This window comes from Ictidomys tridecemlineatus, chromosome 2, assembly GCF_052094955.1.
Source record: "Ictidomys tridecemlineatus isolate mIctTri1 chromosome 2, mIctTri1.hap1, whole genome shotgun sequence".
Taxonomy (NCBI): Eukaryota; Metazoa; Chordata; class Mammalia; order Rodentia; family Sciuridae; genus Ictidomys; species Ictidomys tridecemlineatus.
The window spans coordinates 225,389,717-225,404,491 of NC_135478.1; the positions used below are offsets into that span (position 1 = coordinate 225,389,717).

The 14,775-nt window shown below is 51.4% G+C and overlaps 1 protein-coding gene across 15 annotated transcripts; it reads left to right on the forward strand.

Annotated features, from left to right (window-relative positions):
• Positions 1 to 7,120: 7,120 nt before the first annotated feature.
• LOC110598270 (uncharacterized) lies at positions 7,121 to 14,368 on the forward strand. Of its 15 annotated transcripts, none has more exons than XM_078040807.1 (4): positions 7,774 to 7,924; positions 9,049 to 9,590; positions 9,854 to 10,698; positions 12,196 to 14,368. In XM_078040807.1, exon 3 carries the CDS (start codon positions 9,882 to 9,884, stop codon positions 10,491 to 10,493), a length of 612 nt encoding a protein of 203 aa, XP_077896933.1. In that variant the 5' UTR covers positions 7,774 to 7,924; positions 9,049 to 9,590; positions 9,854 to 9,881; the 3' UTR covers positions 10,494 to 10,698; positions 12,196 to 14,368. The 15 variants fall into 15 exon arrangements, with proteins under 15 accessions (XP_021582941.1, XP_077896933.1, XP_077896936.1 ...); XM_078040810.1 differs by having other exon boundaries at positions 9,049 to 9,136; XM_040291276.2 differs by having other exon boundaries at positions 7,774 to 7,903.
• Positions 14,369 to 14,775: the final 407 nt, after the last annotated feature.

Sequence of the window (14,775 nt, forward strand, 5' to 3'; positions counted from 1 at the left end):
TTCCAGGGCTGGGTAGTTGAGGGTGGAAGGAAGATGGAAGGACCCCAGCCTGGCTCTTAAGGAGAAAGAACTGTATCTGTTCACCTTCTGGGGGCCTGGATCCTTCTCTGAATGCCGAGCAATGCTACCTTCTTTGGGAGCTGCCAAGGTTCAGCCTGGCTGGTTTCAACCTCTCTTCAAATCTAGTTTAGGTCTTTTCATGTGGGAAAAGCTCTAAGATGGGGAGGTGATAGCGAGGACAAGCAGGGCGACTGTAGCTGTTCAGTCTCCCTGCTATCACAGTGCCAGTGAGGCATATGCTCAGCCAGGGTTGCTCATTTCTGGTCCAGCTGTTGATCGCAAACCATGTAGAAATTCCACAGTTTCAGGGTTATCACCCACCTGAACGCTCAGCTCTCAGGACCAACAGGAAGCCAAACTAGAAGGCTTTGCCTGTACCCTTGTGACCCTCACCAATCTTAGATGCTCCCCTGCCTCTCTCTAATGCCCCACCTTGCCCTGCCCAGGGAGCGCCTGATTCCTGAATTGTATCAAAGCCTATTGTAACCATGGGAGGCTCAAGGGTCATTCACTTCTTCCTCTTTGCTACTTAGCAAATCCTGAAATCAGTCTGAACTCACCTACTCCAGGAAGGCATCCCTGGGATACCATGATTCATTCCTGGGTTAGAGAGCCACTGCCTATAAAGTCAGACCTAAAGAAACACTGGATCCCTGTAGAATTAGTTGCCCAAGGGTTGCTGCACACGGATACTGAAGAGATCAGACTGGCAGGTGCATCTTACAAAGAGAATGTGTGCTCTTCCACAAATGCCTTGTGTTTAAAGTGCAGCGTTGGCAGGAATTGGGGTTAAATAATTGCATGTCTCCCCTCTTGAAAATGTTTGAGGTTGCCTGTTCACTTTCCCTGGGTGACAGACCCTCAAAAACTAGTGCTTTGGGTCACAAGGAGGAAGACCAAATTCCCCAGTGTGGTGTATTATTGCCAAGTATTCTAGTTGACCAGGTCAGGGGACTGCACAGCACTGTTCACTAACAAGCCTACTGTGTGTCATGTTAGACTTTTTAGAATACTGTGATGAATAAGATGTCTCTCCCTTGAACTTCATGGATCTTTATTTTTTGTACCAGGGATTGAACTCAAGGACTCTTAACCACTGAGCCGCATTTTCACTTTTTTTATTCTTGATTTTGAGTGAGGGTCTCACTAAGTTGCTTGGGCCTTGGTAGGTTGCTGAGGCTGGCTGTGTACTTGGAATTGTCTTGCCTTAGTCTCTCAAGCTGCTGGGATTACAGGTGTATGCGACCATGCTCAGCTGGAAAATAATTAATCTATGTGGTTAACACTTGGATAAATTGTTACCAGCCCCAACCCTCTTAGCAAGGCTTTCTTACTGATTATTTCACTTAATCTCACATGGTCAATGATGTGGTCAGGGCAGGAATATTGCCATTTGATGTATGGAAAATTGGCTGGGACATTGTGACTTGTTCACCAGGTCATGCTGCAGATTGACAGCAGGTCCCAGGCCTCCTGCTAAGCCTGAGTGGCACCCACTCCCACGATCATTGGTCAAGGATGGCACAGTTTTCATTCCTTTTCATTTTAAAGTGACAAATTTGAGTCAGAATATTTAGGAAGAGACATATCATAAATTAAGAAAGTCAGACTTGCATGCTTGTAAACCAAGCAACTAGGGAGGCTGAGGCAGGAGGATCTCAAATTAAAAGCCAGTCTTGGCAATAACCTGTCTCATAAAGGAAAAAGGGCTAGGAATGTAGATCCATGGCAAAGCACCCCTGAATTCAATCCCAAGTACCAAATAAATAAGGTCAGATTTATTATCTTAGTGCTTTATGATCTAAGATACTGTGGAGTATTGCAGAGATTAAGAAGTTGCTTAGTGGAACAAAAACAGCCAAAAGGAAGTAAAAATCTTGAAGGATTTTCTGCCCCTAGGTATGTAAGTGCAGATCTGCAGTGGGGACCTGTGGCCAAACTTTCCACAGGCCACATGAGTTTGGTGGGGCTGAAGTTCCCGGAAATATACTTGTTATTTTGTTAGGAGCAGGTTGGGAACTAATAAAATTAACCTAGGACAATAGCTTTGACATGCAATGTGAGGGTCAAGTCAGACTCCTTGGGAGGATTTGGTGCCCACCACCTAGCCCCAGGACTGCTGGGCCCAGCTGCGGTGGGAGCTGCTCAGGGGAGTGGCTACTCAGCAGGTGCAGGGGCACTGATCAAGGGAGAGAGCAGCCCTGTGCCCAGCAGGGACTTGGCAGGGCAAGGGGTGCTTCTGAAACTTTATTATTTTTAACGTGGTTTGAGTTTGGTAAAGAAATATCTTTGACCTTTTGGCAGGAGGAGGAATGTTGGGGCCCAAAATAGTATGTTCTCGAGTATCACTTTTTATCCTGGACACAGGCGGTGGCTGTGAAGAGAGGGAAATGAATGGTACCCTTGGTTGTCCCTTAGGCTCAGGAGGCGTTGGAATCGCCTAGGTTACTCAGCTTTGGAGGGGACAGTGTCCTAGGCCAGCACTGCCCAACAGCACATTTTGTGCTGATGGAATATTCTGTATTTGGGATATACAATACCATAGCCACGAGCCATATGGTTCTTTTTTTCTTATTTTTGGTACCGGGTACAGGGGCACTTAACCACCAAGCCACATCTCCAGCTTTTTTTGTATTTTATTTAGAAACAGGGTATCCCTGAATTGTTTAGGGCCTCACTAAGTTGTTGAGACTGGCTTTGAACTTGCAATCCTCCTGCCTTAGCCTCCCGAGTCACTGGGATTACATGCATGTGCCACTGCACCCAGTGCCATGTGGCTCTTAACATTTAAAATGTGACTGGTGTGGCTGAGAAATTGAATTTTAGCTTAGCTTAATTTTAATTAATTAAAATAGCCACATGTGGCTATTGGATGGTGTAGCCCTAGGATTGACATTCCTATTGGCAAAAAGCTAGAATGCGGTGTGTGTGTATGGCTCAGTGCTTTGCCTAGCATATGCAATGCCCTGGGTTCTGTCCGGAGCATAGCAAAAAAGCAAAATAAAACAAAAACAACAACAAACTAGAAGACTTGCCTTCTCTCCCCTCCCACTCTGTGGCCCAAATCTAGAAAGATTTTTGGTTTTTTTGTTGGGAATAGGGATAGAGTCGGTTCTGGGGTAGAATGCTATCTTTGCCCTTTAGACTGCGGGACCTTGGCAGGTGACCTATGTTAAGCATATAGTATAGTGCTGGGCACACAGCAAGCACTCAATAAGTGGTAGCTATTATTTTATTATTAAAATAATTACAGTGGCCCTTGTGTGCCTACTTGTAGAGCAAGAGATGAAAAGGTTTGTTCTCTGTTTAGCTCAGTTTCCATAAAGAATGAGCTGTCCCCATGTCAAGTAGCTAAGTCTGCCACAAACTTAAGGGCTTGGCTGAATTGGTGTCATAGGTCATGTCTCAGCTTTTTTTTTTTTTTTTTAATTCTAAGGAAAGAAAACTTTAGAGCAGCTGAAACATCACACTCACGGTTTCATCTAAGTTTCCACAGCCCATCCCAGCCCTCAAAGTTGTGGCTGGGGCTAGGACCCTGCACTGTTAAAGTAGCTTTCTCACATGCATTCACTCATTCACTGACTGAGGACCCATTATATTCTGGACATTGTATTCTGAGATACAGGGATGCTAAAAAACAGTTCTTGTCCTTTGAAGTTCACAACCTAATGGGGAAAATAACAGTTTTTTAAATTCCAAATTTGAGGTCATTACCAAGTGCTTTAGAGTGAAGTATTAGGGATGCTTCTCCAATTCCTGGGGATGGAAGAGCTCGTGGTGGAGACACAATGGAAGCCCTGGGGACTTGGCCTCATGCAGGAAGAGCTGGAGGCTGGCCAGAGCAATGGTCTGGAGCTGCCTGGGAGAGGCCCAGGGTCATCTGTCTATCTGGTAAGTCCCAGGGTGGAATAGTGCAGGGCCCTGTGCAGGGCTTACTGAGCTGATTTCTTCTCTGCCCATATGGGGGTCGTGGGCCAGCTACTCTCCAGAGTGCCTTGGCTGTGAGCAGCCCTGGCCTTTGTTAGGGTCTAGAGTCCAGCTGCCACAAGGGCTGGGGGTGACCTTATGTCAGCTACTGCATTCCCAGAGTGTTTCTACATTATCCTTTACCATAGCAAGTGAGAACAGGATGGTCACCTGGGGGAGAGGAGGGGAGCTGGAAATCACAGGGTGGCAGAGCAGAGAATGGAGGCCTGTGGCCCTGGACATCTCTCACGGAGACCCAGGGTTGGGGATGGCATCATCTGCCTCCCCCTCTCAATCTCTAGCTGTGTTCTTTTTGTTTCTATTTTGGTTCATCTTACCTAGAAAAATGCTGCTAAAAATATGGGTGCCATCCTCAGGTTCATTATTGATTTTGCTTTTGAAAACTTCAGTCTTCACTAAGTGTCCCCATTTCTCTTGTGGCCTGCAGAGGAGATGAAAACTGGTTGTCCTGGCCAGTGACAACTTCTGCAACAGGAGCTGGAGCACTGGGAGGTGGTGCTGTCCTGTGAGCAGAGAGGCAGGCAGGGGCTGTTTTCAGAGGTCAGGAGGCCCATCGGGACTCTCAACTTGGCCCTGGTAGATTCAATTCTTTGGCTTCCCAGTGTCCCCCTCCCTATTGCTTCTCTTTAAAATACCAGTCTCCTTGGAGGTCTCATTCATGTGCCATCCGCCTGAGTGAGGTGCTCTAGAGGTCTGAAGTAGGCCAGGCTTGACCTGCTGGGACAGTCTGGTCCTCAGGGTAAGCTGTGAAAGCAGCGGTGCCTGGCCTCCAGGTCTGGTGTCCTGAGCAAGGTGCTGATTTTACTGCCTAGTGGCCCCCTGCAATGCTTCAGTTCTCAGGCTCTGAAAAGCACACTGTGGAGCCTGGATCTCCCAACGCTCCACGAGGGACAGCTCCACACTAAAGTTACATCCGCCATCTGCTGGAAGGGGTCCCCCCGAGTCCTGGGGAATCTCAACTACTCCCTTCGTGGGGCAGCTCCCAAGGGGCCCAGAGCTGAAGCCTTCTTAATGTCCCTTGAGCCCTGGTAGCTTTACACTCTCCCTCCCAGGCCCGCTCACTGCCATCATATCCTTTGTGTTTGTCCGCGGGTCTTGGGCCTAGTAGGGTGGTACAGAGGACACAGTCACCAGGCCACTCCCATCTGGGCTCTGCCACTCTGTTTCAAATTTCATTTTATTTGCCCATCTATAAAATGGGATAATGATACCTGCCCAATTTAGACTGCTTATGGTTATTGGAAGTTCCCACGAGATAATACATGGGAAAGGACTGTGTAAAAAGCAAAGGCTCCTACTAGCAAGCAGTAGTGTTAGTAAATGGCAGTGGGAAAATGGAATTTCTCCCTGCTTCTCACAATCGCTGCTACTTTGGGTGTTGTAGGCAGCTCTTTTATGGGCTACCTGTGGCTTGACCACTGTGGGCCAGTTGTGTGGAGGAGGGGCTCCAGATTTTTATTCCTTCCCCTGGTCATCTTAGTGATTCTGTCACTGGAAAGGAGGTTTCCCAGAAAAGAGAAGAGGATCTCGACTCCCTGGCAGGTTCTTCTCTTGTTTTTTTTTAATATTTATTTTTTAGTTCTCGGCGGACACAACATCTTTGTTGGTATGTGGTGCTGAGACGCATGCCTGCCAGGCGAGCGCGCTACCGCTTGAGCCACATCCCCAGCCCAAGGTTCTTCTCCTTATTTATTTATTTACTGGGAATTAAACCCTGGGGCTCTTTACCATTGAGCTATATTCCCAGTTTTTAAAATTTTTTATTTTGAGACAGGGTTTCACTAAGTTGCTGAAGCTGTCCTGGAACTTGTGATCCTACTGCCTCAACTTCCCAAGTTGCTCGGATTATAGGCATGTACCACCATGCCCAGCTCTGGTAGGTGCTTGATTTAGGACACAGAAAGGAATTTAGGACACATCAGAGAAGGCACTAAGGCTTATTTAAGAAAGACAGACATTTATTTAGGAAAGTAAGCAACAGAGTCGAATATACAAAGGGAGAAGTTCAGATGCTGGATAGTGAGAGATACTTTGGCCTTGAGCTCTTCATTTTATTTATTAATTTTTTTAATAACTTTTTTGGTAACAGTAGGCATTGAACCCAGGGGGACTTTATCATTGAGTCAGATCCCCAGTGCTTTTTATTTTTTCTTTTAAGATAGGGTTTTACTAGGTTGCCCAGTTTAACCCCCAACTCTTAGATCCTCCTTCAGCCTCCCAGGTAGCTAGGACTACAGGCATGTGCCACTGTCCTGCTTATGCTCTTTTTAAAGGAAATTGTGTAAGCGGTGTACAAGAGAAGTGTGTGGGGGTGATGTCAGCATGATGAGCTCAGTTTTTTAAAAAAAATCATGGAGCACAGGGCAATTCCCTGTGGTCTGAGTCTTTCAGGATCTCTAGGTTGATGTCAGCCAGTGAATAGATAGCTTTTGAAAAATACTCACCCATACTGTAAATTAAAAAAAAATATTTTCAATCTTTTCTCCCTCACTTAAAAAAAAGTTTGTTATAGTTGCATATTATTAAAGTTTTTTTTTTTTTTTTTTTTTTTTTTTTTTTTTTAGGACACAATATCTTCATTTATTTATTTTTATGTGGTGCTGAGGATCAAACCCAGGGCCCTGTGCATGCTAGGCAAGTGCTCTACCACTGAGCCACAATCCCAGCCCCATATTATTAAAGTTTTTAACAATATTTTCCCCTTGACTTTATTTAGCCTAAAGAAAATACATTGTATAAGCCAGGCCTATAATCCCAAGGACTCAGGTGTCTGAGGCAGGAAGGCTGCAAGGAGGAGGCCAGCCTCAGCAACTGAGTCCCTAAACAACTTAGCCAGCCGCTGTCTCAAACACACACACACACAACACACACACACACACACACACACACACACACACTAATAATAAGGACTGGGGATGTAGCTCAGTGGTGCAACACCCCTGGGTTAAATCATCATCATAATCATCATAATAGTTGTATGAGCTAACAATGTATGTAGGCATTAATCATCTGGACTCACAATACTACTCTAAGATTTAAGGCTTTTACAAATTTAGGCCTGGAGGAAAACAGGCTTGTAAGGTGAGGGTGTTAATAGGCCTTCTTGGATTTAGAGTTTCCCCCTTCCCTGCTAGTTCCCTTTCTGCCTATCCTTTTTCCCATCGGGCCTCGGTAGCACCCAGGCATGTAGTTTCGAGGGCTTGGATCTGCCCTCATAACCCTCTGAGGTTTCCGGCCCACAGAGACTCTATGGGGCTCCTGCAATGACCTCTTTCTCTCTCCTGCGATGACCCCTCTCTCTCTCCTGGAGCTCAGGGACAGCCATGTTGCCTCCAGCGCCCCCACTCTGTCTCCTAGTCGCTGGGAGACAGGCATCCTATGGGTCTGGCCAGGCTATTCCAGCCCTGGGAAAAGGGAGATTGAAGATGATGCTCTAATTACCGAATTTGGACCTGGGGAATTCTGAAAGAGGAATGGCTAGGGCGGGGGCCCTGGAGGCTTGTGGTGACCCGCCCCGCAGGGCTTTCTGGCCCTGGAGCCGGCCGGAGCTGGGTCCCCTCTCCTGCCTAGGCGGGCGAGGCGCTTGCAACCTTCCTTTTTCCACCAGCCAGGGTGTTGGCGAGTTAGACCTCCCAGCCTCACGGGGCTGCTGTGCGGCTGCGACGACGTTGGCGACTGCGGCGCTGCGGCGGAGACGAAGGGCTCGGGAGGCGGCGCCATGTGAGTCCCTGGCCAGGGCCTTGGCCGCGGCGGGAGGTTACCGTATTTATCCAGGCCATTGCTGGACCCTTGGGGGCGGGTCACTGCGGGCGCGCTACCGTATTTGCCCGGAGCAGCGCAGTCCTTTCCAGGAGTGGTAGTGCCGCGGCTTAATTACGTATTTATCCAGGGTCGCGTGGTTCCGCGGGGGGCGCTGCGGGCTCAGGGGTGGGCTGCGTTCACCCTTGGGGATCGGGGGCTTGCCGCGGACTGGGTGGGGTGCGGCAGCTGGGTGGCAGCCTACGTCTATTTGTGGGTGGGGGTGCGACGCACAGTTTGCCATCTTTCTCCAGGGTCGCTCGGGTCCCCCGAGTTGGCAAGGCTGTGCGCGAGGGTCGGGTGAGGCGGGGTGAGCTCTTTCGGTTAATGCAACTCTTCAGCAAGAAGGACGTGGAGGGGGGCTTACTGATTTTTTTTCTGGGGGCGGGGGAGGAGGGGCGCGGAGGCGCTGCGGGAGAGTTACCGTATTTGCGTTGGGCGGCGCAGACTCTAGAGGAAAGAACTGTCGCTGGAGACTGGAGGAGCAGGGGTGCAGCCTGGGCTGTGAGTGTGCAAGGGGTGGAGGAACTTGGGGGAGGGACAGGGGCCGTGGCCTTGGACCCTCTAGGCGGGCGGAGCCTCTGTCGGGGCTGGAGCCCAGAGGAGTGGGGAGGCTGCCCAGTGACAGGCTGAATTGATGGAGGGGACTTTGATGGCTTGGGGTCTACCGCCAGTGGTACTTGTCCCCCAACTCCCAGGGTGAATGATTGCCTGTTCCCCTGGAAGACAGAAGGGTGTCCCTGAGACCCCACTCTGCAGGCGGATTGACTGAGGCTGGAAGTGGGAGGGGCCTGCAGGGTGGTAAACGGAACAGCCAGCAAGCTTCCCTAGTGAGGTGGGGGGGTGGGTGGAGTTGTGGGTTGTGCAGAGCAGTCCCAGTGCCCTGAAGGAGTTTTTTGGGGTATATGGGAGTGGTGGCAGTAGACAGTGCCCCTACAGGAGCAGTGGTCCTTTGGGAATAGTTGGCTCTGCCATGGTTGGGATGGTGGTGGGGGTCTCCTCTCTACGTGTGTGTTGAGGAGTGCTTGGTTACCAAGGAACTAGTGCATTGAAGAAAGCTTTCAACAGTGAATCTGGAGACTTAGGGCCTAGCACTGGCTCACCTTGCTGTGTGACCTTGGGTAAGAATATTGACCTCACCAAAACTCAGTTGTTCCATTTGTAAAAATGGAACTTGACAATCCTGCTCTGTTCCTTTCTCAGGGCAATGTGAGAACAATGGGAAATGATTTAAGAGGAGCACAGTGGTCTGGAATAGGATCCTTAGGAGAAGCAATGTGGAGGAAACCAGGTGCTCAAGATGTTTGTTGAACTCAAGTATTGCTCAGTCTTGGGCCAGGCTTTGCTGTGGGGACACTGAGAGGAATCAAGCTGAGACCTGGCTCTGGGAACCCACTGGTTCAGTGATTTGCACACCTTTTAAACACATGCCTCATTTTGGTAAACAAAGAGCTTCTCCCTTTAATGTTTAATCCAGTGAGGTCACTTTCAAGTTCAGAATTTTATTTTTGTTTCCTGCTTTAAGTTTTGCAAAAAATATCTTTAAACCATGAGTGATCACATCCTTCCCTCCAAGTTTGGGGTGCACCTCCCACCCCTCTCCTTGAGAATCTGCTTAGAGAGGTAAGGTGTATCCAGGTGAAGACTAAAACTACTAGGAGCTCATGGATGGTCCCCACAGGCATTTATTGCAGGTCTTATGGGTAGCAGGCCAAGTGCTTGGATAAAAGAAGGCAGCTCTGTTGGTAAGGTGCTGGGGTAGGGGCAGTCTGGTGAATGAGGGTCACCAGGATGGGCAACATAGCTCAAGGAGAGGCTATAGGGGTCTGGAAGTCTTCTGGGAGGAGGTGGCATTTGAGATGAGCCCAGGAGGGCAGGTAGAGGAGCATGAAGGGGTTATTTTGGCTTGAACAACGACGTAGAAGGGCGAGTGCTGGAGGTTTTGGGAGGTGAGAGGCTCCTCGGGCTGGGGGTTGCCTGACCCCTTCTTTCCCTTCTGCCTTTTCAGGGGCTGGTGATTGCAGCTGGAAGTGTCCATGACCGAGCTGGAGTCCTCCGGGGGCGGGTCCCCTGTGGGGGACGGGGAGGAGGGTCTGGGGGACGAGCGAGGCCTGGTCATCCACCACCCCGCGGAGGAGCAGCCCCACCGCTGCCTGCTGTGCGGCCAGACCTTCTCGCAGCAACCCAGCCTCGTGAGGCACCAGAAGGCGCACGCCGGGGCGGGCCGCGCGGCCTCCTTCGTGTGCCCGGAGTGCGGCAAGGCTTTCAGCGTGAAGCACAACCTCGAGGTGCACCAGCGCACGCACACGGGGGAGCGACCCTTCCCCTGCCCCGAGTGTGGCCGCTGCTTCAGTCTCAAGCAGAACCTGCTCACGCACCAGCGCATCCACAGCGGCGAGAAGCCACACCAGTGCGCGCAGTGCGGCCGTTGCTTCCGGGAGCCGCGCTTCCTGCTCAACCACCAGCGCACCCACGCGCGCATGCCCGCGCCGCACCCGCGCCGCCCCGGCGTCTTCGGGGAGCGGCGGCCCTACTTCTGCCCGCGCTGCGGCAAGAGCTTCGCGCGCGAGGGCTCGCTCAAGTCCCACCAGCGCAGCCACGGCCACGGGCCCGAGGGCCAGGCGGCCCACCTAGGCCGCGTGCTATGACAAGCACGTGGCCTGCCACCCTCAGCTGCCTCCAGGCCCAGAGCGGAGTCCCGGGGCCCTGGAGATGGAGCTGGGCTGAGGCCCTCTCTCTGGACAGGATCCCGGGAGAGGGACAACACTGGCTTGGGGTGTCAAGCTCAAGACCGGATGCAGCTGCTTTGGGCTCCTGCGTTGGTTTTCCTCGGGCTCTTGCAGCCTTAAGCAGGTGAGGCCTGCAGGGCGGCTTGAAGCCCCAGAGGTCCAGAGGTGTCAGGGGCGGGCGGGTGAGTGCGTGGGGAGCAAGCTGGGTTTGTAGGTCTGGTTATGACGAGCTGTTTACCAAATCGTCATCCCCAGAATGTCAGAGTTGACAGCGACTTGGAGAGGGCCACTTTCCACAATCCCCAGGTCCAGTCTCAGTCCCAAGGCCTCCTTCACCCACTCTGTGGCGTCCTTAAGAAGTCATTGCACTTCGTGTCTCAGTTTGTTCATCTGTAAGTGGAGGATCAATTTGAGAGTCTCCTCCTCCCTGGGGTATTGTGAGGATTTGCTGTTAGGAGAGGGTAGCATCGTGTGTGTGCGCTGTGCTGTGCTATGCTGCACTCTCAGAAGGAGGCATAGGTGAGAACCACAGCCCAGTCACTCGTGTGTGACTGATGCCTACACAGGATATGGGCTGTAGTGGGAACAATCTGTGAAGTTTCTGGGAGAGAGGTGACTAGAGTCACTTGGGGGAATGCCATGGCTTTGAACTGGCCCTGGGGATGAATAGACTTGCTCCAGAAGGGCAAGTATGTGGAAGGATTTGGGAAGTGAGGTTTTCTTAGTGGAGGCTCTAATTTGCCCTAGGAAGGACTTTGTGGTAAGGGAGGAGGGGCCTCGGAGACTTTTAATGAGAACCTAGTGGGCTCAGACCTGTGCTTTAAAGGCACTGTGAGGACAGATGGAAGACCCAGAGCCTGGGGCCAACCAGGCAGAAGATGAAGCTCCAGCTAAGATGCTTGGCTGAGGTCACACAGTGAGGATGGGGTGAGCCGGAACTTGCCTCCAGGACCTCTGATTGCAAGTTCATGCTCTGAGGCACAGACCTCTTCAGCTGGTTGGCAGATGTAGAAATGGCCTTCTCCAAGCTTGTCCCAAGTCCCAGTACTCAGCACAGTGGCTAAGGTCCGGCTTTGTTTTGGATTCTGGACCCCAAGACCCTTCAGCTGTACTGCTGAAAAATACAAAATGGAGCTGGGAGGATTCCAGCATGTGGCTGGGGGGTCATGTGAAGGAGCCCAGGCAGGGCCATCACTGGGTGGTGCAGATGCCTGAGGGCATACAGATGATGGACGCTGCTGCTCCCAGAGCCCTTGCTTCCCATTCAAGTCTGTGCTGAGTGCTGGAGACCTGTTCCTTCTTCCCTCTGCCCTCTCTGTCCTTCCTCAGTGCAGTGTGGCTCCTCAGAGATCGATTTCCCTCTGCCTGCTACTTTTGGTAGTTGTTGCAATGTGGACTAGCACTTGGTGGCAGAGAATAACATTAAGCAGGGTCCTGGTACAACTGGAGCCAATCACCCATAATAATTCTCGTCTTGCGTTGTAGGAGGTTAAGGGACTTACTCAAAGCCCCAGGCAGATGCAGCGGGTGCAGCTGATGTCCCTTCTAGCTTTGGGAGTGGATGGGCAGGGCCATGTTGTAGCACCAGACCTGACCCTGATCTCTTTGTTTCTGTGAACAGATGTGAAGTGAGCAGGACCTCATGGCCCAGAAGGTGCCGGGCACATCTGGGCACAGAGACTAGGAATGGAGTCCCATGGGAGCCTGCATGGCACTGCACCCTGGCATGAGGACACGTCCTCTAAGAAGATCTACCTTGGGAGGTGCCCTGCAGTGACCTGTAGAGGTGACCTGATGGAACCTGGAATTAGAGGCCAATTCCAAAACCTGGTGGGAAAACCCCCCAGGCCTCGAGGGAGTCACAGCAGGGGCAGGCCTCCTGCTGGCTTCCTGGCCACAGATCTCTACTCTCATGTGGCTGCAGGGATGGCATCTGTGGCCTTTCTGCTCCTGCCTGGTCCGACAGTCAGCTAAAATTCAGAGACAGGAAGTGACTAGTCTAAGTTAACACAGCAGGTCAGCGGCAGGTCAGGCTTGAGGGCAGAACCTTGCCCCTGTGTGAACCATTCCTGCAGGCTTCATTTCCTTTCTGAGCCAGGAAGGTTGTTAACACTTTGGGGTCACGTGGCCCTTTGAAAATTTATGAAAATTGTGGACCTTCTCTCCAGGAAAACATGCATACTCACTTAGACTCAAAAATTCCAAGCAATTTCAGGAGCTGCTGGACTCCAGACAAAGAACCTCAGCCCTGGAGGCTTCATCTGCCACCCTTCCCTTACCTGACACAGAGCCTGAGCTAAGGCTGCCATGCAAGTAGTGTTTCTCTCTCCCCTGACCTCGTTCCCTTGTTTGGGAATAAAGAATTCTGAGGTGGAGATTCATATAGTCAATCCCTTCTCTCAGACACCAGTGCACCAGATTTCTGGAATCTAATTTCCCTTCCCCTGACGTCACTGGAGATTCCCTGGACTGGTTTGCTCCTCTGCATTTGTTTCGTGTTCTGCCAACAGGATGCTGGCTTGTGAAATGGAGCCTCTGCTCGGCCTGGGCTCTGATTTCACTGGGAGGTGTCAGGGAAGCTGGACTCTGAGGAGGTGGAAGAAGCACCAGTAAGCCCACCCAGGGAAAAGGAAACCCGTCACGCTCAGACAAGGCTCCTGCCCCACCAGGGCAGCCCCAGGCAGTGTCCTGGGGGAGAGCTGGGGAGGAAGACGCAAGAGCCCGGCTGCTGGTGCCTGTGGCTGGTGGGAGAGGCAGGTGCAGAAGCTGGGGTGCCCCAAACAGATGGGTACAAGTGGAGGGGCCAGGCTCCAGGCTGGCTGCAGAGCTTAGTCTTCACACCTGAGCAGGTCATCCTGGAGCCCACAAGGCTCACCTGCCTCCTCAGAATGAACTGCCCATCAGAAAAGGTGGGACCCACTGGGTTGGGATGGAAGCCAGTGGATTCCTGCCCTGGGTTCCTGCTGCTCCTATCCCCCAGATAGTTTGGCACATAGGTTCTTCCTGGACACCTACTGTATAGGATTGCAGAATGCTGGGGGGGGGGGGAATAGAGAAAGGGGAGCCACTCCCTGCCCTGGAGGCTTCCATGCGGCTCTGGTCCTTGGCCAATCTAGGGAGAACCACAACAGCACACCCTCTCTCTGCTAATTGTTCAGCTTGTCTCCTTGCCGTACCTGTGCTGTGCCTTCCCTGGTATTGCTCGGAAACGTCCCCCTTCTGTCCTCCTCTCTACTGAGCCCTCCTTATCCACAGGGTTGGGCTTCCTTCTCTGTATAGGACCTGTGTGAACATACTGTCACCCCTGAGTACACTGTGCTGTCTAGTCTTGTGCTTCGGTTTCCTCTGTGTGTATGTGCGTGTGCACATGTGTGTCTTGAGTCTCCAACTAGACTGAGCTCCCTGAGGGCAAGGACTGTGTCATTTCTTTTTGAACCCCGGCTGGTCTAGCACAGGGCTGGACTCATAACTCTCAGGAAACACTTGTCAACTGGCTGATGAAACAAGTGCTGGAGCGTGGGGGGTGGGGATGGGAGGAGCGTGAGGGGAGAGGGCATATGAGTTAACTAGTGGGTGCGTTTTATTGGGCTGTGGACTGGCTCCCCTGGGTCTCCTCCTCTGGAGACCTCAGGTCTTCCACTACTTGGAGGCAGTGGATGCAGGACGAACCCCCGACCCCACCCCTGCCCGTGACTGCAGGACTATACGGAAAGGGTCGTCCAGGCTGGCTATTTTTGGAGGTCACTGACACTTACTGGAGCTGACCAAGTGGAATAAATGTTCTCTTGACATCAGCTGGTGTGAAGAGTAGTCCTTGGGGCTTAGCTGGGAGCAGGGTAGAGGCTGCAGTCTTAGCCACCATCATTTCTGGAAGGTTAGGTTCAAGGTAATACGGTGCCCAAAGACTAGAGAAAACATAAAAGTCAGCCAGCTGTGGTGGTGCATGCCCGTAATCCCAGTGGCACAAAAGGCTGAGGCAGGAGGATCTCAAGTTCAAGACCAGCCTCAGCAAGTTAGTGAGGCCCTAAGCAACTTATAGAGACCCTGTCTCAAAACTTAAAAAAGGACCAGGGGCGGAGCGCTTGCCTCACACATGTGAGCACCACATAAAAATAAGTAAATAAAGATATTTTTTAAAGGACCAGGGAGGTGGCTTAGTGACTAAGCACCCTTGGGTTAATCCCTAGTACCAAAAATAATA

Coding starts and splice junctions, on each gene's coding strand:
- LOC110598270 (XM_021727266.3), top strand. CDS start 9,882: ATGACCGAGCTGGAGTCCTCCGGGGGCGGGTCCCCTGTGGGGGACGGG.